This window comes from Theropithecus gelada, chromosome 1, assembly GCF_003255815.1.
Source record: "Theropithecus gelada isolate Dixy chromosome 1, Tgel_1.0, whole genome shotgun sequence".
In the NCBI taxonomy this organism is placed as follows: Eukaryota; Metazoa; Chordata; class Mammalia; order Primates; family Cercopithecidae; genus Theropithecus; species Theropithecus gelada.
Genome location: NC_037668.1, coordinates 10,217,698 through 10,242,665, shown reverse-complemented (window position 1 = coordinate 10,242,665; position 24,968 = coordinate 10,217,698). Strand labels below are relative to the sequence as shown.

At 36.0% G+C, this 24,968-nt stretch overlaps 1 protein-coding gene across 1 annotated transcript in view; it reads left to right on the top strand.

Moving 5' to 3' along the window:
- Positions 1-24,968, top strand: part of SPAG17 (sperm associated antigen 17) — a 232,641-nt gene that overhangs the window by 144,581 nt on the left and 63,092 nt on the right. The window contains exons 24-29 of the mRNA XM_025390599.1: positions 4,941-5,054; positions 7,605-7,780; positions 11,069-11,186; positions 14,028-14,206; positions 15,987-16,143; positions 23,575-23,792. Coding sequence (XP_025246384.1) covers positions 4,941-5,054; positions 7,605-7,780; positions 11,069-11,186; positions 14,028-14,206; positions 15,987-16,143; positions 23,575-23,792 — 962 coding nt within the window. The remainder of the gene's footprint in view (positions 1-4,940; positions 5,055-7,604; positions 7,781-11,068; positions 11,187-14,027; positions 14,207-15,986; positions 16,144-23,574; positions 23,793-24,968) is intronic.

Here is a 24,968-nt window from a genome sequence, read left to right as displayed (position 1 = left end):
GAAGGAAGGAAGGAAGGAAGGAAGGAAGGAAGGAAGGAAGGAAGGAAGGAAGGAAGGAAGGAAGGAAGGGAAAATTAGTGATATGACCAATAACTAAATTTCACATATGAGTTTAGTGACATTTTCTAAACCCAAGGTAAGAACACAATGTTTTTTTTCCTCTGAGCCCTTTGCTAGAGAAAGAACACGATGTTTGATAGGTGTGAATGTTCCCAAAAACTTAGCACAGAAAATTTTAAATGACTTCTTTGTTTTACCTGATACAAAGATATATGGATTATTATTAAAAATTGAGAAATATGGAAATACTTAAAGAAGATAACCATTGCCTATAATTCTGCCACCACAGTGATGACCTCTGCTAATAATGTATTTCTTTCTTACTTTATCCTCAAGAGCATTTTCATATTCATTAAATATTATTTGAAAGCAAGATATTTTGATGATTTAATTTTTTATCGGTATATAATTATAGTTTACTTATTTCCATGTTTTGCATACTTAGGTGATTTCCACCAAAATAAATCAATATATTTAGTTATATTTATAAAATTCTATGTAAACATATATAGAATTATATGACTAGGACATCTTGGCTGGATACATGAATATATATACATACATGAATAAGTGTACAATATAAACATACATGAAGATATGTATGTTTATTTACATGAAGATATGTATATAAATTTACCAATATAAACATATTGGTAAACAATTTACGAATCCTCCCGCCTCAGCCTTCCAAAATGCCAGAATCACAGGTGTGAACCACCATGCCTAGCCTGCTTTGTTTTGAAATAATTTTTTCACTTGAGTTGCTAAGAAACTCATTTGAATCTCAAAAGTGACCATTCTTTCCTTCAAGTCATCTACTGATTATGAATGGTTTGTTGGGAAAGTATATTTTTAAATTCTAGAAAGTGCTTTTTAAAATATCCTTATGTACTTTAAAAAATTCAAGCATTTAGCTAACTCTTCTATAAATTGGTAAACAATTTACCAATATGTTTATATTGTATAGTTGTTCATGTATGTATATATATTCATGTATGTATATATTATTTTTATATAAACTTTTATATATTCATATGTATAATAATTTAATTATTTTATTTTTTACATTATTGGCTAATGTCCCATTTTTAGCCCTAATATTAAACCTTCCATTTTCATTTCAGCTTTAATTATCCCTGGAGTCTGCACACTTTGACCTAAATTTGCCCCACAATCTGTTTTGGTTTGGTCCATGAACTAAGAATTGTTTTTGCATTTGTAAAGAATAGTTCATAAAACAAAAGCAAAGAAGAAAATGTCGTAAACACCATATACCTGGCCTATAAAACCTAAAACATTTACTATCAGGCCCTTTTCAGAAAAGGTTTGCTAATCCCTGATCTAGATGGATCTACAACAGATCAACAGACAGGGAGACAGATGAGGATGCAGAGAGGAATGGTCATTGCCCACCACTGCTTGCTTTCTTCTTTTCCATTTCTGTCCTGGTTTATTTATTTTTGTTTAGTTTTATCAAGTTTTCTCTTCACATGAGGCACACGATAGTATGCCCTCTCAATGTTTATGCGTCTCTGGATATCTGGAAGGACGTCTTGGCTGGATACAGGATCCTTGGGTTGTCATCCTTTTCTTTTTATGATTCATAGTTGCTATTGCATCATCTTGTAATTTTCACGTTAGAAGTTGATGAGCCCTTGTAATCTAAGACTCAAGCTCCAGCTTTAGGTCAGGAAATTTTAATTTGGTTGTTAATTTAATTTTTGTTCTTCTTCATTTGTTCCTTTTTTCCTTCTGTAAAAGCCACACTTTGCATATGTTTATCCTCCAAATCTTTTACGTCTTTTGTATGGCCCATGAACTAAGAATTGTTTTTGCATTTGTAAAGAATAGTTCAAGAAACAAAAGCAAAGAAGAAAATGTCATAAACACCATATACCTGGCCTATAAAATCTAAAACAATCACTATCGGGCCCTTTTCAGAAAAAGGCCGTTTTCATGTTGTTTTTCATACAAACATACTATCTCTTTAAATGTTTGCTCTGAGTTTCGTTTTGTTTGTTTTATAGACAGGGTCTCACTTTGTTGCTGAGGCTAGAGTGCAGTGGGCCCAATCATAGCTCACTGCAGCCTCGAACTCCTGGACTCTAGGCATCCTCCCACCTCTGCCTCCCAAGTAGCTGGGACTAAAGGCACGTCATGACTGGCTAACTTTTGTATTTTTTGTAGAGATGGGTTTCACCATGTTACTCAGGCCTGTCTCAAACTCCTGGGTTCAAGCAATCCTCCCGCCTCAGCCTTCCAAAATGCCAGAATCACAGGTGTGAGCCACCGTGCCTAGCCTACTTTGTTTTGAAATAATTTTTTCACTTGAGTTTCGAAGAAACTCATTTGAATCTCAAAAGTAACCATTCTCCCTTCAAGTCATCTACTGATTATGAATGGTTTGGTTAGGAAAGTATATTTTTAAATTCTAGAAAGTGCTTTTCAAAATATCCTTATGTACTTTAAAAAATTCAAGCATTTAGCTAACTTTTCTATAATTTATATTTCGCTGAGCATGTGTTCTGTTTGTTTAGTGGTTTCTTTCTTCTGACTAATACTCTTGTCTCTGTCCACTCCACTCCATTAAATGGCTTATTGCCCGTTCTTCTTCTCAAGTTTCTACCAATACACTCTCTTATTAATAGTGCATGAAGATACCAATTTTCGTGAACTGAACCCTACTGGATATTAAGCATTATCTTTTTACTTTACCAGACTTTATTTTTTTATAGCAGTTTTAGGTTCATGACAAAATTGAACAGAAGTTACAGAGATTTCTCAACATCCTCTTCCCGTACACATGCACAGCCTCCGCCACTATCAACATTCCTCACCCAGAGTGGTACATTTGTTACAGTTGATGAACCTACCTTAACATAACATTATCACCTAGAGTCTATAGTTTACATTACCCTTGGTGTTGTGCATTCTAAGGGTTTGAACAAATGTATAATGGCCATGTGTCTACCATTATAGTATCATACAGAGAAGTTTCACTGCCCTAAAAATCTGTGCTCTGTCTATTCATCTCTCCCTCCTTCCTAACCCCTGATAATCACTGATTTTTTTACTGTGTCCATAGTTCTGCTTTCTCCATAATATCATGTAGTTGGAATTATACACTATGTAGCCTTTTCAGATTGAATTTTTTCATTTAGTAATATGCATTTAAGTTTCCTGCATGTCTTTTCATGGCTTGATAGTTTATTTCTTTTGAAAATTAATAATATTACATTGTCTAGATGTACCACAATTTTATTTTCTCACTCACCTACTGAAGGACATCTTGGTTGCCTCCAGCTTTTGGCAATTGTGAATAAAGGTGCTACAAACATTCGTGTACAGGTTTGTGTGTGGACATAAGTTTTCAACTCCCTTGGGTAAACACCAAGTAGTGTGACTTTTGGATTATAGGGTAAGAGTATGTTCATGTTGGAAGAATCCACCAAACTGTCTTCCAAACTGGCTGTACCATTATGCATTCCCACCAGCAATGAAAGAAAGTTCTTGTTGCTCTATATCCTCACCATTATTTGTTGTTCTGGATTTTCTCCATTCTATAAGGTGTCTAGTGGTATCTTGTTGTTTTAATCTGCATTTTCCAGATAACAAATAATATTGAGCATCTTTTCATATGCTTATTTGCCATTTGTATATCTTCTTGGTGAAGTGTCAAAGTTTCTTTCCCGTTTTTTAATCAGGTTTTTATTTTCTGTTATTGAGCTTTAAGAATTCTTCATACATTCTGAGTAGTAATCCTTTAACAGATATGTCTTTCGCAGATATTTTCTCCAACTCTGTGGCTTCTCTTTTCATTCTCTTAAAGCATTACCTTTTGTTCCATGGTTCATTTGAATTTCCCAGTCTAAAAATTAACCTTGCATGAGTTACATTATTTTAAATCAATATTGCCCCATCTTTATTATCTGATAATGGAGGAAATGGTGAACTGAAAATAAAACAACAGGTCAGAAAATTCACAAATTCTTTACATACACCTTCAGATGTGTGTTTCCTATTCATGATAGAAAAGAAATGGAATCAACCTAGATGCTCATTAGTGGTGGACTGGATAAAGAAAATGTGGTACATACATACTATGGAGTATTATGTAGCCACGAAAAACTAAAACATATCCTTTGCAGCACATGGATACAGTGGAGACCATTATCCTAAGCAATTTAACGCAAGAACAGAAAACCAAATACTGCATTTTCTCACTAATAAGTGGGATCTAAACACTGAGTACACAAGTGCATAAAGATGGGAATGATAGACAGTGGGGCCTATTTAAGAGGGGAGGTTGGGAGGAGGGTAAGGATTGAAAAACTACCTATCAGGCACTATGCTCACTAACTGGGTGATGAAATTGTTTGTACACCAAACCCCAGTGACATGCAATTTACCCATGTAACAAACCTGCACATGTAACCCCTAAACCTAAAAATTGAGAAAAGAAAAAAATATGTGCCGTAACAATTTTGTTTTAAAATTATGTTTGACTGAAACAATTTTTAAGTGTTTTAAAATATAAAAAAGTTTAAATGTGGGAATTTAAGAAAATGTTTTAAAATGTGGGGAAACTGAAACTGAACTGATGGTTTTCATTTTAAAAGCCATGTGGACGATCTGCCAGATGAATAATCTGCTTATGGCTATGCCATCAACCCATTGATTTCCTCACTTCGTTGTAACCTAAAGTCCTTAAAACAAGAGTTTCGTGTTCTTATCTTTGTAATTCCACCCTACGTCTAACAACCCTGAGTGCATGGTCGAGCTAAACCAATTGTTTTTAAGTTGATTGTGGTAGACCACAATCTTCGTTATATTTATTTTGAATTAAATGAAAACGTTTTTGATTTGATTTTGTCTTTTAGAAGTATCAGATGCAAAAAATAAAGCTTTCAGCAAGTTTGGATCTTTTTCTGCCACCTTAGAAAATGGAATCTGCCTCTCAATAAGTTACTATGGATCAAATGGAATGGCACCAGGTGAAATGAACACAACAGAAAGGATAAGTGTGCCCCACTGCCAAGGGCCCCTGCAACTGCCCATTCTCAGTCTGCTCACTTGTCAATAACATGTTATGATTTAATGTTCCTCATAGTTTTTCCTGCATAATAGGAATAGAAGAGGGGTGTGTGTGTGTGTGTGTGTGTGTGTGTGTGTGTCTATATATGTGTGCATACATATGTGTGTATATAAGTATATATATATATAAAATCTTTCATACATAGATGCATACAAAATAAAAATGCTTTGAAATGCTTTGACATTTTATGTAATCCTTTATATAATCACTTATACATATAAGATTACATGTGTGTGCATATACATGTATACATACATGTATATATATCACACACATATACCAGTTATCCTTGTCAACTACTCCATAAAAATGAGCCTTTTAGTTGGGTGTAAAAGAAAGCATAATTTGCCAAGGAATCCTCTTGGTTTTCTTTGTGAATCCTGTAATTATAAAACTGTTCAGTGTGCTTCAGGACATTAGCCTTAAAGGAGCTACTAAGTGGACAGAAAGCTTTCTGTACCCCTCTTTCTTTCTTTCTTTCTGTCTTTCTTTCTTTCTTTCTTTCTTTCTTTCAGACAGGATCTTGTTCTGTCACTTGGCTGGAGTGCAGTGGCGCAATCATGCCTCACAGCAGCCTCAAACTCCTGAGCTCAAGCACTCCTCCCACCTCAGACTCCTGAATAATTGGGACTATAGCGCACACCACCACACCTGGCTAATTATTTTTGGTAGAGATGAAGTCTTACTATGTTTCCCAAGCTGGTCTTAAACTCCTGTGCTCAAGTGATGCTCCCACCTTGGCCTCCCAAAGTGCTGGGATTACAAACGTGAACCACTGCACCCAGCCTTCTACCCCATTTTCAGTAAACAAATTATCCAACTGGAACTATTTCTTTACAAACCACAAAATAGGATGTCACTTTACCAAGAACCAATTAGGAAATTTGTGGCTTCCCATGCATTTTAGAGGGATCTAACCACAACATTTTTTTTAAAGTATTATAAAATCAAAGGTAAACTCAATGCTGCCTGAACTTAAAGCTATATGTTAGTGTCAATCATGGTGATCCAATTACCTGTCTTTCTATATAGTTTCTTTTTTGCAGTGATAAATTTTTCATGGATAATTATAATTTTATTTCTTACCTTGTGCCAGATATCCTAGTACTCTACTGAGTTTGAGAGTCCATTAGATTTCTTAGTATTTTGGCTTTATTGGAGATTTTGTGTTTTAATTTTGTCTTTGTCTTTGATTTGTTGTTAAATCAGCAACTGGAGAAGTCATTTGATGCCTAACAAATTTTGTATTAAAATCCATTATCACTACACAGTCACTAAAAATTCTTACCTCTTCTTAATATAGGTTATCATTATTTTAGATTAAGATATTTATACCTACTATCAATTCTGTTGCTCCTATTCCTGAGTGATTTTCTTAATCCTGATTTAGTCCTTAAATTAATATGTAATAAATTTTAAACAGATGTTCCTAATTTCAAGATATAAATATGGCATTTGAAAATGTTTATTGTGTAGATAAGTAATATTTTACATCCTATATGTTTTTTTAAAAAGTTGAAGGTATGTCAGGAGATCAAGACCATCCTAGCTAACACGGTGAAACCCCATCTCTACTAAAAAATACAAAAAAACTAGCCGGGCGAGGTGGTGGGCACCTGTAGTCCCAGCTACTCGGGAGGCTGAGGCAGGAGAATAGCATAAACCCGGGAGGCGGAGCTTGCAGTGAGCCGAGATCGCGCCACTGCACTCCAGCCTGGGCAACAGAGTGAGACTCCGTCTCAAAAAAAAAAAAAAAAAAGTTGAAGGTATAAGTCTTTGAAAAAAAACACATACATACATATATATATATGTATATATACACACACACACATTTTCTAAGGGTTCATATATAACTGATATTTAAGAACTTTATCTGCTAATGGCTGACAGATTTCCATTCCAATGATCCCCCTTTAATTGGGTATATACAGCTAAACATAATTTAGTAACCTTTTGGGCAAATAAAAAGTAGACAATACAGCTATGAAATAGGCAAAAATATAAAAAAACCCAATCAAATCTTTGGACACTACTTCCTCTTGCTAAGAGGAATAGATCATTCTTGCTTCTTACTGCCTTTCAGGGCTCCTACTGAATACACCTAAAATTAAGAATCTTAATCAGGCCCCAACTTAAGTTTTACATGATTGTTTACCCAAACCCTGAATGACAACCGACCTGATCCATTTTCCCATAGAGAAGTATACCTTCCTATCCTATTATTTCTATGACTTTCAGTTCCTTGAATAAACTATGCTGTCTCTCACATCTGCCCATTTTCTTATGCTGTGCCACTACTCAGAATACTTTCTGTTGTCATGTGCACCACCACTTAGCAAGGTAAAAATTGTTGTCAACTTGTATAAATTTTTGAGTTGTAAATATTATTTCACAAGGATATCAAATTTGAATGTTGAATCAACTTCATTTTTACTTTTTCTGTTTTTAGAAGATAAGGATCCTAATTTAGAAACAATATTGAATATCCCTTCAGCACTCACTCCAACAGTGGTTCCTGTTATAGTGACCGTTCCTCAAAGCAAAACTAAAGGGAAAATAAAAGGCAAAGAAAAACCCAAAGAATCTCTTAAAGAAGAAGAGCACCCAAAAGAAGAAGAGAAAAAGGTAAACGAACCTTGCTGTAGATTCCCAAACTCTGTTTCTGCTTCAGTGTTAACTTTTTTAAAACCATGAATTACGTCAATAGTGTTATTACAGTGCATACATTTTATTGTGCAGCTACATTAACGTCCCTTGTAGTCTCAACTTTGAATAGACAAGAAGGATTTGTACACAAAAGTTGGGTTACCACTCCAGGAGACATATTGTCATACATAAGTTGTCTCAGGTCATTCATTCTAAGTTTGGAAAAACTTAGTTCAACCTTTTTTCCACTCTATTTCTTGGATTTTCTTTGCTTTTGATTGGTCAATTTGCTGCCATCCCATATTTTTAATACTTTGTTTAGCTCCACTGAGATGAATAACAATTGGAAGAAAAATATATTCAACCAAACAATGGAAACAGTTTCATTTGGTCAAGTTGGTCTTAGATATTGATGTGCTAAGAATCTAACAAGACTAACAGCCCACCTCTGATTAAAGAGAAGTCCACCTATTACCCCTAGCCCTTCATCATAGTACACACACACACACACACACACACACACACACACACACTTTGACTCTAAATGTTTTCCTAACAGAACAAAGATCAAAAGATGGTTCTGCTTTTACACTGTTGGTGGAAATGTAAATTAGTTCAGCCATTGTGGAAGACAGTATTGCAATTCCTCAAGAATCTAGAACCAGAAATACTGTTTGACTCAGCAATCCCATTACTGAGTATATACCCAAAGGATTATAAATCATTCTACTATAAAGACACACACTTGTATGTTTATTGCAGCACTGTTTACAATAGCAAAGACTTGGAACCGACCCAAATGCCCATCAATGATAGACTGAGTAAAGAAAATGTGGCACACATACACCATGGAATACTATGCAGCCATAAAAAAGAATGAGTTCATGTCCTCTGCAGGGACATGGATGAAGCTGGAAGCCATCATTCTCAGGAAACTAACACAGGAACAGAAAACCACCGCATGTTCTCCCTCATAAGTGGGAGTTGTACAATGAGAACACATGGACGCAGGAAGGGGAACATCACACACCAGGGCCTGTCAGGGGTCAGGGGTAAGGGGAGGGAGAGCATTAGGACAAATAGCTAATGCATGTGGGGCTTAAAACCTAGATGTCAGATTGATAGGTGCAGCAAACCACCATGGTACATGTATACCTATGTAACAAACCTGTACATTCTGCGCATGTATCCCAGAACTTAAAGTAAAGTTAAAAAAAAAAAATTTAAAAAGAGGGTTTTAAAACACAGGTAACAAGAAAACTACTGGTTAAGTCTTGACTATTGGTACTTACTACTAAAAAAATACAGTGAAAAAATAATCAACTACGGGAAGATAAAAATATGTTTAAAAGTCCAAGAACCTGGGTTTCAGACTCTGGCCTTTTAAAAGTTACGAGTTTTAAATACGACAATGCCTCTGCACCATATTTACATAGGTATACTAGATAAAATTTCTCATGCCAGGCTACTTGACTCTTGTTAAGTAAAAATATTCAAGTATTAAAACAGAATAACTCCAGGTAATTCTTTTAAAATTAATTTGGCCAAAGGCATCTTGCTAGCAAACTAATGTGTTCTCTCAATGTTTTTTAAATAAATGATAATGGAAGGATGAAGGATGATAACTGGTTTTATGTGTGATGATAGATTTGCCATGGCAGGTTTGCATCTTTGAGCAGTTTTGTTCATTTTACAGAATTTCATAAGCATTTTTCTCTTATTTTTGCTTTGCATTTTTAATTTATTTTTAGCTAACTATTTATATATTTTTCCTCAGTGACAAAGAAAAGGGAGAACAACTTAAATGTTCAACAATAGAAGACTAGTTAGAAAAAAACAAATATCCACCAATTGGGTACCAGTGGAGTGATTTTGGTGGTTAACAAAAGAGAACCAGTTAGAAAAATTGAAATGATTATCATTAGGGATTGTTTGAAAGTTAATAAGTAAATTTCATTCTTTAGTTAATATAACCAAACAAGGGATTTAGGCATAACTGACATAAAATTAATTAGGATTTTAAAGTAAACACACCCAAACCCTCATTAATTTATAAATAACTTTATAATTGTCTTTTATTTTTATTTTATTACTTTCATTTGCTACAAAAGCAATATGTGCTCATAATAGAAAACAGAGGACAGATACCTTAATAGCATAATATCTCTAGCATCCAAATTATAAGAACATACCAAAAAAAGTGATGGAGATGTTGGTCTTTCAAACACTTTTTCTGTATTACTTTGGGCTGCTATAAAGAAATAGACTGGATGATTTATAAACAATCAAAATTTATTGCTCACAGTTAAAGAGGCTGTGAAGTCCAATATCAAGATATTAGCAGATTTGATGTCTGGTGAGGGCCTGTTTCTCTTATTTTATTTTATTTTATTTTATTTTATTTTATTTTATTTTATTTTATTTTAGATGGGGTTCTTGTACTGTCACTCACACTGGAGTATGGTAGTGTGGGCTCAAACTCCTGAGCTCAAGCAGTCATCCCACCTCAGCATCTTAAGTAGCTGGGACCACAGGCATGCACCATCATGCCTGGCCAATTCTTTTAATTTTTAAGTAGACTGGGTCTCACTATGTTACCCTGGCTGTTCTCTAACTCCTTGCCTCAGGTGATCTTCCCAACTCAGTCTTTCGAGTAGCTGAAATTGCAACCACAAACTACCATGCCCAGCTATTCTTCATACAGATGGTGCCTTCAGTGTGTCATCACATGGCAGAAGAGAAATAGGCAAAGGTGTTCCCATCAATCTCTTCTTTAAAAGCACTAATCCCATTCATGAGGGTGGAGCCCTCATGACTTAATCACTTTCTAAATGGCCCCACCTTTTAATACTGTCACATTAGGTGTTAGGATCCAACATATGAGTTTGGGTGGGGGCCACCAACATTCATATGCCAGCACTGCTCTTATGCCTACATATCCAAACAGAGGCATCTTTCAAGGCCTACTTCAAGCCCCAATTATTTCACAAATCCTTTCCCAATTGTTCTTATTAACTTTCACTATATCTCTATTTTCTGTGAAAAGATGTGCCGACTATTGTTACTGCCATTTGTCCCACCTGTCTGTGTGCCAGTCTGCAAGTAGAATATAAATTGCAAAACCAGAGACTCATGTATCCTTGCAGGGTCCACCTAGCTCTGTGCAAGTCAGGTCCTGAGCACTCAGCACATCCTTGCTTAGTCAAAATAAATAATAACTCATTTAGAAAATGACAACCAGTTATTCACATGCTGAATTATTTACAGGAAGAAGTAGAACCAGAACCTGTTTTACAAGAGAGTTTCGATGTTCCTATCTTCCAAAGCCTAAATGTGTCTTGCCCCAGTGGGCTCCTGTTGACTTTCATTGGGCAAGAATCTACAGGTGAGTGCTATATGGGGTAGGGTGGGGAAGCGGGGAGCAAAATGGCATGTAAAAAACAGGAAATTGTGTATTTTCTTACCAGTTAAACATATGACTTGTTGATAATGAGCAATAGACCTTTTTCACATTTTTAGCATTTACTATGGCCAGGCACTAAGTACTTAGTATACATGTCAAAAATACAAATATTATGAGCTAGATACTAACTACTCCATTTTACAAAATAAGGAAATCGGGGCTTCAGGAGGCTCAGTTACTTGCCTAAGGTCACTCAACTCCCAAGTGGCAGAGCGGAAATGCCATTCTCAGCCCAGTGATGACAAAGCCAGAGCTCTTAAAAACTTGTGTATATTCCTACGTCCTTCACTCTACAGAGGGTCATGGGTGCAGCATGTTGCTGGTCTGACCAAAACAAATGACACTGGACACAAAATACGTAGAGATAGATGCAGATTAAATAGGTTAAGAAAACCAAGTCTTCTTTTTCATGTGTCCATATATAATTTTATAGTGTATTATCTCTGTTGGTTCTGTACATGACTCCTAACTTCTTCAGCTACGTAAATAAGTACAAGTAAGATTTCTTTAATTAACCTGATGAGGCATCTGCATTTGTAACTGAATCTGAATATCATTTAAATAGAAACTCACTGTTGCAGTAGAAGTAGGAGATGCAACAAAGCAGGCACTGAACAGGGACTTGAGTTCTAAAGCTGACCCTGATGCCAATGAATGATGTGGCCCTTTTAAGTTACTTAGGGTCTCAGGGCCATGTTTTCTCATCTGAATAATACTACATTACATTAGCAATTCTTTACAGTTTCACAACTTAATATCCTTTTTCATATAATTCCCTTATGTATATCACATTTGAAAAGTGTATCTATCAAAGAAAAAGGCTATGCTTATTTAAAAATAATTTAATATTTTATTTACTTGCCAGCCTCCTCCCCACCCCAAAAAAACAGAAACTAAGTGTTGAAGTTAAATTGTGCTTCTCCTTAGGCATTCTGAATTATTAAAAATAGCCCATGGACCCTGCTCCATTCCCAAGAATCCCTAGTGGTCCAGGTTTTCCCACTGTGTTGAATGGTCACTGAGTGTCTTCCAGTCGAAGAGCTATGAGTGTACTCAAAGAGATGTTGCTTTCAAATTCAAGGATATATTTGTTTGCTTGTTTGATCCTGTTACCAAACCCCAGCTTAATACCCCTTTCAACTGTCTTTTCTAGTAGTTTCATTATCCAGCCTAATATTTTCCTCCTTATGTTAGGGTAGACAATGTAGTTAATAATAACTCATCTGTTTAAAATCATCCATATACTATGAAAATCCTAATTCAAGTCTGAGCATAACAACATAAATACCAAAGTAGCAATATCTTCATCAGGGTCAGCCTTGGACATTAGGGAAAGACAGTTATCATGGGATAAGAGGAAAGAGCCTAGACTTGAATCCTTTCCTGAGTGACTTTTTGTTTTTGGCTGTTAGTGGTGGTTGCTTTTATAGTATAAGAAAATGATTCAAATTTCACTTCTCTTACTTACCGGTTGTGTGTCCTTAGTGCTGGATGGTTACTAAGTGTCTTCCAAAGTTATAGCTTTCTAAGTTAATAACCTCTCCAAGCCTCTATTTCTTCATCTGAAAACTCTGGAAAATTAAAGTGCCTATTTTAAAGGATTGTGAAGGCAGACTCAATAAAAGATACATGTATAAAGCATTTAACATATAGAAGAAATAGCCCAATAAATGTTTATTGGTTTATCATTATTAGTAGTACTTCTGTGATTTAAGGGGTGCCATGATTTTCCCATCAGGCTGATACATAGTTCTTAAAATGCTATCATTATGTGTTAATTCCTTTGTGTTAAGGCTTTTTGGCCCCAATAAACCATATTATAAACTAAGAGGAATTTATTCAGTTAGCAAAGCCTGACTAGGTACAGTATGCCAGAATTTCTCCATAATAGTGCTTGCTTTTGAAGGAACTTATTAAGTGCTTTTCCCCTTGATTGCCAGCTAACAGCAGAATGCTAAGATAAATCTGGATTTGGTTAGAGATGAGGGGATTATGTTAACGTTAACTTTGAAAGATGACAGATGACTTAGGAAAGGCAAGCCTGAGGGGGTGACTTCCCCTGGGGCTATGGGCAACCAGGCACCACCAGGGAAGCGTGTGTATCCAGGGTGGAAAGTTTAGTCAAAGGTGAGAGATAAGCACCAGTGGGCAGGAAGAGGAAACACGTAATTCAGCAAAACTCTGCTTCCTTCATAATTTTGCCCGAATTTGTCCTAGATTTTATTAGAGAGAGTGGCTTACACATGGAGAAGGTACCTACCAGGTGTTGTAGATGACCTAATTTACTACCTTTGAATGTAACAAGGTCAGCAAAGAACCACTATTCTAGGCCATCTGTCATAATATGGAAACTGCCCTATTACCCACATGCAGACAAAAGAAAATAAGCACCAGGCATGGTGTCTCACACTGGTAATCACAGCACTTTGGAAGGCTGAGGTGGGAGGATCGCTTGAGGCCAGGAGTTTGAGACCAGCCTAGCCAACATAATGAGACCCTGTGTCTACAAAAAATAGAAAAACTTAACAGGGTGCTATGGTCCAAGCCTGTAGTCCCAGCTGCTCAGAAGGCTTGAATCCAGGAGTTTGAGGCTGCAGTGAGCTGTATTTGCACCACTGCACTCCAGCCTGGATGACAAAGCGAGACCTTGTCTCTATTTTTAAAACAAAGAAAAGAAAAGAAAAAGAAAATAATTAAGCAAGAAGATAAAATCCAGCCCTGCAGCATTGCCCAGTTCACAAGAAAGCTTTATTCTTTTTTTAGGTCAATGTGTTATAGATGAGGAACCCACCTGGGACATCATGATCCGTCAGAGCTACCCCCAGAGGGTGAAGCACTGTGAGTTCTATAAAACGGTGATGCCACCCGCAGAGCAGGAGGCTTCAAGGGTTATCACCAGTCAAGGCACTGTTGTCAAATATATGTTGGATGGATCCACACAGGTAAAAGAATGTGTTAGAGAAGTTATTCTTCCCTGTTCCAAAGTAAAAGACAGGGTATGGGTAAGGAACAGTTCTATAGCAGGGAAAAGGAACAACTCACTTGAAAAAGGAATGACACCTTAAAATGACAAATGATAAATAATGTAGTTTAGAATTTAAAAAATCACTATGCAGAGCAAGATATGAATAAACTTGTCATTTCTCTGCATGATCTAAGGTTGCAAACTGAACACAGTTTTTTCCTTTTCTCCCTCTCAAGATATCTTAAACTAGTTTTTAACATTTAAATAATGAATTCATAGTGGTACTGGAGAACAACAAAGCATGTCATCAATAATAGATCAGAAGATTTGGAGAATTTCTTTTAAAATGCAGATCAGATGCTATCAAACTGATGGAGAAATATGCACACACAAAGTTAAAACCTACACAAGAGGAGAACATGCAGCAAAACTAAAAGTCAAAATGGGAGTTCTAACACAAACATTTGCACATGGAGCTCTGGGCTCAGAAAATGAGGGTAGTTCCCCAGGTAACTCACTGTCACCTGGAGGATGGGAACGAGAAACCTTAACAATCAGAAGCCATATCCCTGCTCTTTCCTTCCCCAGTGATCACAAAACAGGAGCTCCTGTGAGCAGACACTGTACCACCAAGAAGTAAAAGGGATTCTCAATGAGAAAGATGACCGTGCACTCAAGAATCATAAATCTTGGAAAGAAAGCAATCCCATAAAAGTAAAGTATATAATTCAGTAACTGAAAGAAATAGCACCTGAAATTAAATACTTTAAAAATTCAAAAGTGGGTAAAAGTAATATAGGCAGACTTGAGAGGTTAACAGTTCACAACATAACAACTTTTTTTAAAGTAGCTGAGGAAAAATATCAAGAGTTCTTAGAAATTAGAAATAATTGTGAATGATCAAAAACGGGAGGGGGTAGATTATGAGGGAGAGAAAAGCTGAGAGATGTGGAAAAAGGGTCCATATAATATAATTTCCAGAAGAAGAAAATAGTAAGAATGAAGGGAGAAAAGAATCAAAGACATGACATAAGAAATTTTCACAGAGCTTAAAAAGAATACTTCAGATTAAACAGGGCAACCGAATGACAATCAGAACTGATATTGTCTTTAAAGGATTATCTAAATATGCCGTCATGCAATTTTAGGACTGCACGGATAGACAATCCCAAAAGTTTCCTGAAGGAAACAAGTTACCTACACAAGAATAAAAACCAGATAGACATTTGACTTCTCATCAGCAACACTGACCTTAGTCCTTGTCACGTTTGTTGGGAGTGTCTAGGTACCGATATCAGGTAGACAAATCTATGGTACCTAGAGACACTGTACATACTAGATAGATATTAATAGAAACTACAAATTTAAATATGTGATAAAATTTTAAAAACAGTCATTAGAAAAATTGAAATAGAGTTTATAATTTCCCAATCGCAAAGGGGAAAGGTGAAGAATGGAAAAAATAAAACTCAAATCAATCCAAGAAAAGATGGAAATAAAAAGAAAAGAAATAAAATAAAATAAAAGGTAAATAGAAAATATAAAATAATATTATTGTGGTGGTAACTAGGCTATTGTCTCTGAACTCCAGATCTACCTTTCTATAATCTGCTTTGTGCTGCTGGGTCTGGAGGTCTGCAAACAGCGCTTCTTCTGTGGATCATGTTGAACCTATTTCCATTTGACACACAGTGTTTATTGTTAAACAGCGTCTCCCTTGCTTCTGAGAATGCTGGAAACTTTTGTTCTTTCTTCAGATTCTCTTTGCAGATGGTGCTGTGAGCAGTAGTCCCAATTCAGGTCTTATTTGTCCTCCTGAAATGCCAGCAACCCCTCACAGTGGAGATTTGATGGACTCTATTTCTCAGCAGAAATCAGAAACGATACCGTCTGAGATTACCAACACAAAGAAAGGTAACAACTGAAGCCTCTCAGTTTATAATGGATTTACTAAAGTCTCCAAGGGCTTAGTAAGTGTTCAATATTATTATTATTATACTTGTAACCTTTTCTATGAATATATTCTTATATATTCTTATACATATATACATATAAATGAATTCTTGCTATCACAGAATTACGTACTGTTTCATGAACTGCTTTTCTCTTAGTAATAAATAATTAACAGTTTCATATGTTGTTACACATTCTTACACATCAGGTATAATGCCTAAGCTGCAGTTTTAGGGTTGATTGGGCAGATTGATGATGTCAGGATTATGAGTGGGCATCTCTGTGATTCTCTTGAACTTTTCCTCATAATTGCAAGAAGGTATATCAACTCTAGGCATGAGGTCCTCATTCAGCAACTTCCAAGAAAAGAGGGCAAATGCAAGAGTTTTCTTCAAATGTCTCTGTTCATCAGGAAGGAAAAGGAGTTCCAGAACTCCACGTCTCACCCCAGCAGACCTGTCTTGATGTCATTGATTAGACCTGGCTGGGGACCAAGGTTAGAAAAACAAGTACCTGACATTTTTTGCCTCTGTCTCAGGAGACAGCACTACTAGTAGGGAAAAAAGGTGAACAATACTTGGATAAGCAATGAACAGGGTCTGCCATAATCTAAATTGCAAGACTGCTGTCCTGAGAAGTGTTTTCAATTTATACCCCTACCACAACCACAGGAAAATGTCTACTTCCTCATACCCTCACCAATGCCAGATATTATCATTCTTTTAATCTTATTCAGCATGATAATCAATGCATCTTATTGTGTTGATTTGCATTTCTTTAATTACTGGTGAGGTTAAACATCTAAAGATGTTTACTGTTTGTTTGTTATTTTTTTTCATTTTATGAATTTCCTATTCACATCTTTTCTTGGTTTACCATTGTGATGGTCTTCATTTTCATATGAATTTGTAAGATATATTTTTATATAGAAGGTGCATATTTGTGTAACAGGAAAAAAATCTGGTGTTTCAAATATTAAATCAGCTAACCCTCTGTGAGGCACATATTTTAATAATCCCCAATTTACAAACCAGAAAATTGAGGGAGAGAGGTTAAGTAATTTCCTTGAGGTCTCTTAGCTAGCAAGTGGTAGAGCTGGGATTTGAGTCTGGGTCCCTAACCCCTAAATTACGCTGCCTCTCCTGCCTTACAAACTTTTCTCGATTTCTCAATATGCCTTTAATGATCTAGATTTAAATCTAGAAACCTAGATTTAATCCTTTTTTATCAGTTTCACACATCTCACCACAGTATCCAGAAATATTATATGGAAGCAACTGGATTACTTTTTAATTACTCAATATTTAGTAAAACAGATTTTCCTTCAGTAGTAGCAGAAGGTTGCTGGTTAGAGAAGTATCCAGGTAGCTTTCCAAACTTCTCGGCTCAAGGGTTCCATCTTTGGTGGATACAGAGGACTTGATATAAGAGTAGTTTGTGTAGCCGCTTTTCTAATAGCCTACCCTGGTTCTGGAGAACTTCTGCTTCTAGCACAGTGTGCCCCAGATTTTCTTCACAGCCCTTCCATCCAAGACGATGCAATCACTTTTTAAATTAATAGGCTATTTTTAGAGCAGTTTTAGGTTTACAGAAAAATTGAGTGGAAAGTACACAGAGTTCCTGTTTACTCTGCTCACAGTTTCCCAGTTATTAACATCTTGCTTTAGTGTTGTATATTTGTTACAACTGATGAACCAATCTTACATTATTATTGACTAAAGCCCATAGTTTACATTTGGGTTCACCCTTGGTGGTGTACATACTAAATCTCATGTATCATACAGAATAATTTTGCCACCCTAAAATTCCCTCTTCACCTATTCACCTTTCTTATTCCACCCATCCTGAACCATGCACACCCTACCCCACCAAACTCCTGGGAACCACTGCCCTTTTTATTGTCTGTATAGTTTTGCCTTTTCCAGAATGTCATATGATTAGAATCATACCTTAGGTAGGCTTTCTAGACCAGGTTCTTTCACTTAGTAATATGCATTTAAGATTCCTCCCTGTCTTTTTGTGGCTTGATAGCTCATTTTTATCACAGTTTGATTGATATTAATTTAATTGATATTGCATCAATTAAATGAAATATTATAGATAATATTTTATCAAATCCTCAGATTGTTACTATTCTTTGGTTAATATTCAAAGTTCTGAAAAAGTTTACTTTGATTCTTTTTAAAAACATTCTCATAGTTCTTAGGGAGGGGTAGGTTTTCCCTGGTCTTTACTTGTCATTCCAGGAGTGTATCCCATCTCACAAGAAATATGTAGTATTTTTCTTATTTTTCAATCCTAACTACTTATTTCCACTATAGCTTTTTATTTGACTCTTGAATTATTTAAACTTACTTCTGGATTTGAAGCCTATGTGGTATTTCTGTTTGTTCTTATAACTGATTTTTGATGAACACTTTAAAAATGTGTTTAAATGGTCAAGTTTTTTTAAATGTCTGTGCTTGAAAAGAGCATGTATCTTGTTATTTGGTACAATGTTCTCTTTATGTTTATTTGATGAAATGTGTTAGTTTTAATGTACAGATCTATATCTGAGTCCAGCAAACAATGCTGTAAAAGGCCATAGAGTAAATATTTTAGACTTTGGGGGCCATATGTCACTGTCACAACTACTCAACTCTGCCATTGGAGCATAAAAACAGCCATGGGCAATACGTTGTTAAATAAGCCTGGGTCTGTTGTATTCTAATAAAATTTTATGTGCACTAAATATACTAAATTTGAATTTTATATAATTTTCATGTTATAAATTATTACTATTCTTTTGATTCTATTAGCTATTTAGAAATGTAAAAAGAATTACTACTTCACAGACTGTACAAAACAGACAGCAGGCCTTATTTGTCTGTAGTCCACAATTTGCCAACCCCTATTCTATATTTTTACAGATGTTTTAAATGTGCTACATCAGTTTACTTAGCAAAAGGATGTTTAAAGAAAAGATAGAATAGTCTGTTTGGTGCTGTGTTCCTTATCATTTAATCATTATTTCTTTATTTGTGAAATAAATATGTCTTTTTTATAGTTCTGTCATTTTTCTTTATTTATTTTAAGGATATGATAGATATTTATACATTTAGAATTATTGTATCTTCATTAATTTAAACTTTCATCATTATGCAATGACTTTCTTTTTTTTGTTTTTTTTTCTTGAGACGCAGTGTCACTCTGTTGCCCAGGCTGGAGTGCCAGTGGAGCAACCTCAGTTCACTGCAACCTCCACCTTCCACATTCAAGCAGTTCTCGTGCCTCAGCCTCCCAAGTGGTATTACAGGCACGTGCCATCACAGCCGGCTAATTTTTGTTTTGTTTTGTTTTGTTTTGTATTTTTAGTAGAGACAGGGTTTCACTATGTTGGCCAGGCTAGTCTTCAACTCCTGACCTAAAGTGATCCGCTTGCCTTGGCCCCCCCAGAGTGCTGGGAGCCACTGCTCCTGGCCTGCAATGACTCTTTATTCTAGGATTCTTTTTACCCTAATGTCTGTTTTGTTTGTTTTATTATAGCTACACCAGCCACTATTTAATACTTTACCAGTATAACTTTTTCCACATTTACATTTCACCTTCTGTGGTTTTTGTTTAAATGTGTCTCTTGTAAGCAGCAAACAGGTGAATATTTTAATAATTCAATTTGAAAATATTTGTCTCTAGGGTTTCAGTCCATTTATTGTATATCAAATAGTTTCCAAAAATGTCTTTATGTTGTCCTCCATTCTTGAAAGATAATTTCACTTGGTATAGAATTCTAGCTTGTAGATATTTTCACTCAGTATGTTGAAAATATCCTTTATACTCTCCTACTTCCAATGGTGCTGTTGAAAAGTTGGCTGTCATTTAAGTTGTTGTTGCTTTGAGGATAATCTAACTACCTTTAAAATATTCCCTGTGATTTTTAATTGCAATTTCAATATAATTTGACTAGGTATGGATTTCTTTTTATTTATCAAAGTGGGTTTACATTGAGCTTCTTGAATCTATAAATTTGTATTTTTCATTGATTCTAGAGATTTCTCAATAATTATCTCTTCAAGTATTGTTTCTGATCCATTTCCTTTTTCTTCTCTTCTTCTGGAATTCCAATTAAACATATTTAAGAGGCCTTGAACTTTTTTTTTTTTTTACTTCTATTTCTTCGGTTCTCTGAGCTTCATTCTAAGCAATTACTTTAGGTCTTTCAGTTCTCTTTTAAGCTGTGTTTTGTCTCCTGCTAAACCTGCGTGTTAATTTTTTAAATTTCAGTTATTACATTTTTTAACATCTAACAATTCTCTTTGTTTCGTTTTATAATCAGTCTTCTCTTTAGTCATGTTTTTGTCCCCTTTTTATTTCTGGAATCACATAAAGTATGCATTTTATGTGCTGTGCCAGATCATTTCAATATCTAAAGTATTGTAGATCTAATTCCATTTTCTGTTGCTTCTTCTGGCTTTCACTTGAATTGCCTTGTTTCATTGTGTCTTGGTACTTTTTGATTATGAGATGATAATTTTTTCTTATTGCTTTAATTCTAAATTCTTGGGCTGGTATAAAACTGCATTTTTTTTTGAGACATGGTCTCACTCTGTCACCCAGGCTGGAGTACAGTGGCATGATCACAGCTCACTGCAGCCTCAACCTCCAGGGCTCAAGCAATCCTCCCATCTCAGCCTCTAGAGTAGCTGGGACTTGCCTTTAGAGGTTTTAGTCCATTTATTATACACCAAATGTTTTCTAAAAATGTCTTTATGTTGTCCTCATTCTTGAAATATCATTTCACTAGGTATAGAATTCTGGCTTACAGATATTTTCTCTCAGTACATTGACAATATCCTTTATATTCTCTTGCTTCCAATGTTGCTCTTGAAAAGTTGCTTTGCACCACCATGCAGCAGGTATGCACCACCATGCCCAGATATTTTTTTTTTTTTTGTAGCAATGAAGTGTCACTATGTTGGCCAGGCTAGTCTCAAACTCTTGGGCTCCTGCCTTGGCCCCCCAAAATGCTGAGATTGTAGGTGTGAACCACTGTGCCTAGCCAATAGTGCATTTCTTTGTAAAAGACTTTGGTTTCAGAAAGGACTTTAGCAGTTGATAGGGGAACCAACAGTCTTGGATCACTTTAAATTATTAATTTAAGGAATTTCTGAGGGTGCCACTCAAGTGGTGTGAATTTTCACTTCAAACCTATGTAAGGATCTACTTGTGGTTATACAGCCTCTTAAGTACTTTCTTGTCTTCTCTGCTCAGCACCAAGTTTGAACACAGGCAAGCTTTCTGACAGTTCTGGAGTGGGGTGGGAAAAGACATGAGTGATTTCTGTTAATAATTCATGCTTAGTCTGAGAGTGTAGTCATTTGAGGGCCTCATATCAAGCCTTCCATCCAGATTGTGCAGGTTCTGGCATTCATTTCTGCCTGAGTTCCACAATGCTAAGAAAACAAATACTCAGAATCACCCAGTTTGACAAAAACTCACTGGACAAAATCCAACTTCAGAGCCCTTGTACCTCTTTGGCTTCCTACTTTTACGTAGTCCATGACTTGTGCTGATCTTACTTATAGTTGCCAGCTCAGAGTCACTTTCAAGAAGATTGATTAAAAGATGTTTTCTAGCAGTTATGGTTCTTTTCAGTGGAATTATTGGTATCTAGTCTGTGATGTTGCTAAAAATGAAACTCCAACCCTGCTTATTTTCTTCCTCACCTTTGACCTGATCCTTGGTCAGTTTGCTTTTTTGACCCAATACTTAATGGAAAACAATAGTTGATTAAGATTTCAGGATCTGCATGTGATTCTTTCTCTTATCCTTTCACTGCCATCCTCATCCTTTCATATCCAAATTTGTTCCCCAATATACATTTGTATCAAAATTGTACTCATTTATCTCTTCTGCCAACTTGAATTTGTAATACTTTAAAACCTTCTAACTGTTCTTCCTGCTTTTATTAGTATCGATTTTGTATCTTTCTGCCAAAAGTATGTAACTAATCTTCCAAGTATCTCACTTTCTCTCTTATAACACTTTAGTTATCAAATATTACCTATAGGAAAAATTCCAAGGTCTCTAACATACTGCTAAAGACCACTCAATTGAATCAGTGCCTACCTCTTCAGTCCCTTCTCTCATCCAAAATCTGCTTGAAATGTATCATCTGGTCACATTGGTCTGTGTATACTATGCTATTCTTTACCCCAGTGTATTTCTTATGTTCCTTATGTTGGAATGCCCTTTCCATAGCTCACCATTTTTGATTAGAAAAAGTAATAAGAACAGAAGGAGAGGGGACGGAAATAGGAGAAAAACGGAGAATATAGAAAAAATGATAATTCCTAAAGTATTTCCTACTATTTCTAGAGGATCTTCTCTTTATTCTGAAAGTGATACTATTTTCACTCTCTACCAATATTCCAGAAGTATAAATACGTCCAAATTAAATTTTAGGGCAATGAAAAGGCTCAACCTGATTTATCTGTCTTTGGTTCTTCCCATTAGTTGAGTCCCTATTAGTTAGGTCGAGATGCATGTTCTGCTGCACATTTCATGGTTTGAATCTGGAGAATCTTCCAAGAGTTAACATGCCTTTACTATCATTACTTGCAATTTGTTTCTGGGCCTGAGTTCACCTCATCATTGAGATGTGATAACACTGTCAAGTCTCATCTACAGATTACTCTTTATTATTCACGGAAATAGAGTATGTCTACCCTGATAGAGCATTGAAATATTGGCCAAGGAGTTCCATGAGGGTGTCTTCAGTTCTCTCCTCCGGTTCCCAATGAGTGGGAGGTAGAGGATGGAGAGGAGGATGTATCAGACAATTGTTGATGTACTAATTAAACTGCACAAATTCCTCTCCCCAGGGATATGCCTGGCTGGTGAGGTTTCCCAGATCCAGGATTGAAGAAAGATGTTTCCTGTTATTACTGACAAAATAGCAAAATCAGGGGAATCAAGAGTTAAAAACTTAGTAACTGTTATAGTCCAATATGTCAAAAAGAGGCTGAAAGTTTGAAGATAAGTGAGAGAAAAGGTAGGCTTTAAAAACCAGAATACAAAACCCAAAATCTGGGACTCAGGGAGAAGTACACAAGACCCAAAAGAGTACAGAAGTTGACCAGAATATATTTTGTGCCCTAGAAATGAGTTGTGTAAGCATGTGTATGTCTGGGGAAACGTGGTGGAAATTTAGCCACGGTTTGAGTGCCAAAACTAAGCTACTCATAACCTCATACTTTTCCCTATTGAGAAATAATATGATTGATGAATACCACTTAGAATTGTCTATACCACAGTATCTGAGGTAGTTTTCACTGTATCAAAACATAATGAATGATGTATATAATTGATATTATAGTTATATTGTTGTTGTTTGATTTTACTTGAACTTCACAGGAAAAAGTCACAAAAATCAGTCATCAATTGCCCATAAGGGTGAAATCCATGACCCTCCTCCAGAGACAGTTCAAACTGTAACTCCTGTGGATGTTCACATAGGCACTTGGTTTACAACCACACCTGAAGGAAATCGGATTGGGACCAAAGGATTAGAAAGAATAGCAGACTTGGCCCCATTATTATCCTTTCAGGCCACAGATCCTGTCAATGGAACGGTATGACAAACTATTGTTTATTGCAAAATTTTCTAAGTGTTTAGAATTCTGAAACAACACCCAAAGAGTGCCTAGCTGATAATATTTTTTCAATAAATGTCTGTTAAGTAGTGGGTGAGTGGGTGGATGGACAGATGGATGGATGGATGGATGGATTCATTTTCCAAAATCTAAAAACATCTTGTGGTATATTTGCCAAATGGAGAGTAGCATTAGCGACTCTTTTTGTGTGTTGTGGGCACAACCACGTCAGAACAAAGTGCTAATTTTTAAGGTGAGTGGCAGTTCCTGAGTTCTCTATGCCACTTTTAAGATATATGTGATTAATGATGTTGTTGGGTGTTTCCTTATGCTGAATGTATGTGTGTAAATATCTTCTGGAAGTGAGAGGCTTCTGGAAGTGAGTGTCTCATTACTACTTATTTGTGTCCGCTTGCAGTTGATGAGAGAAGTTTGTTCATGATCCTTTGATTTTGAAAAACTTACGGTATATTGAAAGAGATAAGACACACATTAAATAACTCAAGAATCCAAAACTGTAGAGAAGCTTTACAAAAACTTTATTTATAGGATAAGAATACATGAAAAATTAGTGGTACAGAACATAATGGTTCTGTTTGTGATATAAAAAGCCAAACTCCTGGAATGAACAATAGCAGTTTCTGTGTACCAGGACTTTTTTTTTTTTTGAGATGGAGTTTTGCCCTTGTCACCCAGGCTGGAGTGCAATGGTGTGATATTGGCTCACTGCAACCTCCACCTCCCAGTTCAAGCAATTGTCCTGCCTCAGCCTCCCGCATAGCTGGGATTACAGGCACCTGCCACCAAGCCCGGCTAATTTTTGTATTTTTAGTAGAGACAGGGTTTTGCCATGTTGGCCAGGCTAGCCTCCAACTCCTGACTTCAGGTGATCGGCCCACCTCAGCCTCCTAAAGTGCTGGAATGACAAGCATGAGCCACCACGCCTGGCCCTCTATGTACCAAGATTTCTTTGGGGGCCTTTATACACGTTATCTCATTCAGCCTTCACACCAAATGTATATTACACAGATGAGGAAATTGAACCTTAGCAAGTAATGTGGTCAAGAGTACATATTCAGAAAGTGCTGAAGCCAAGATTAGAGCCAGTTGTTTGTGACCAAACACTGAGCTCTTTCCATTCCTTAGCTATTCCTC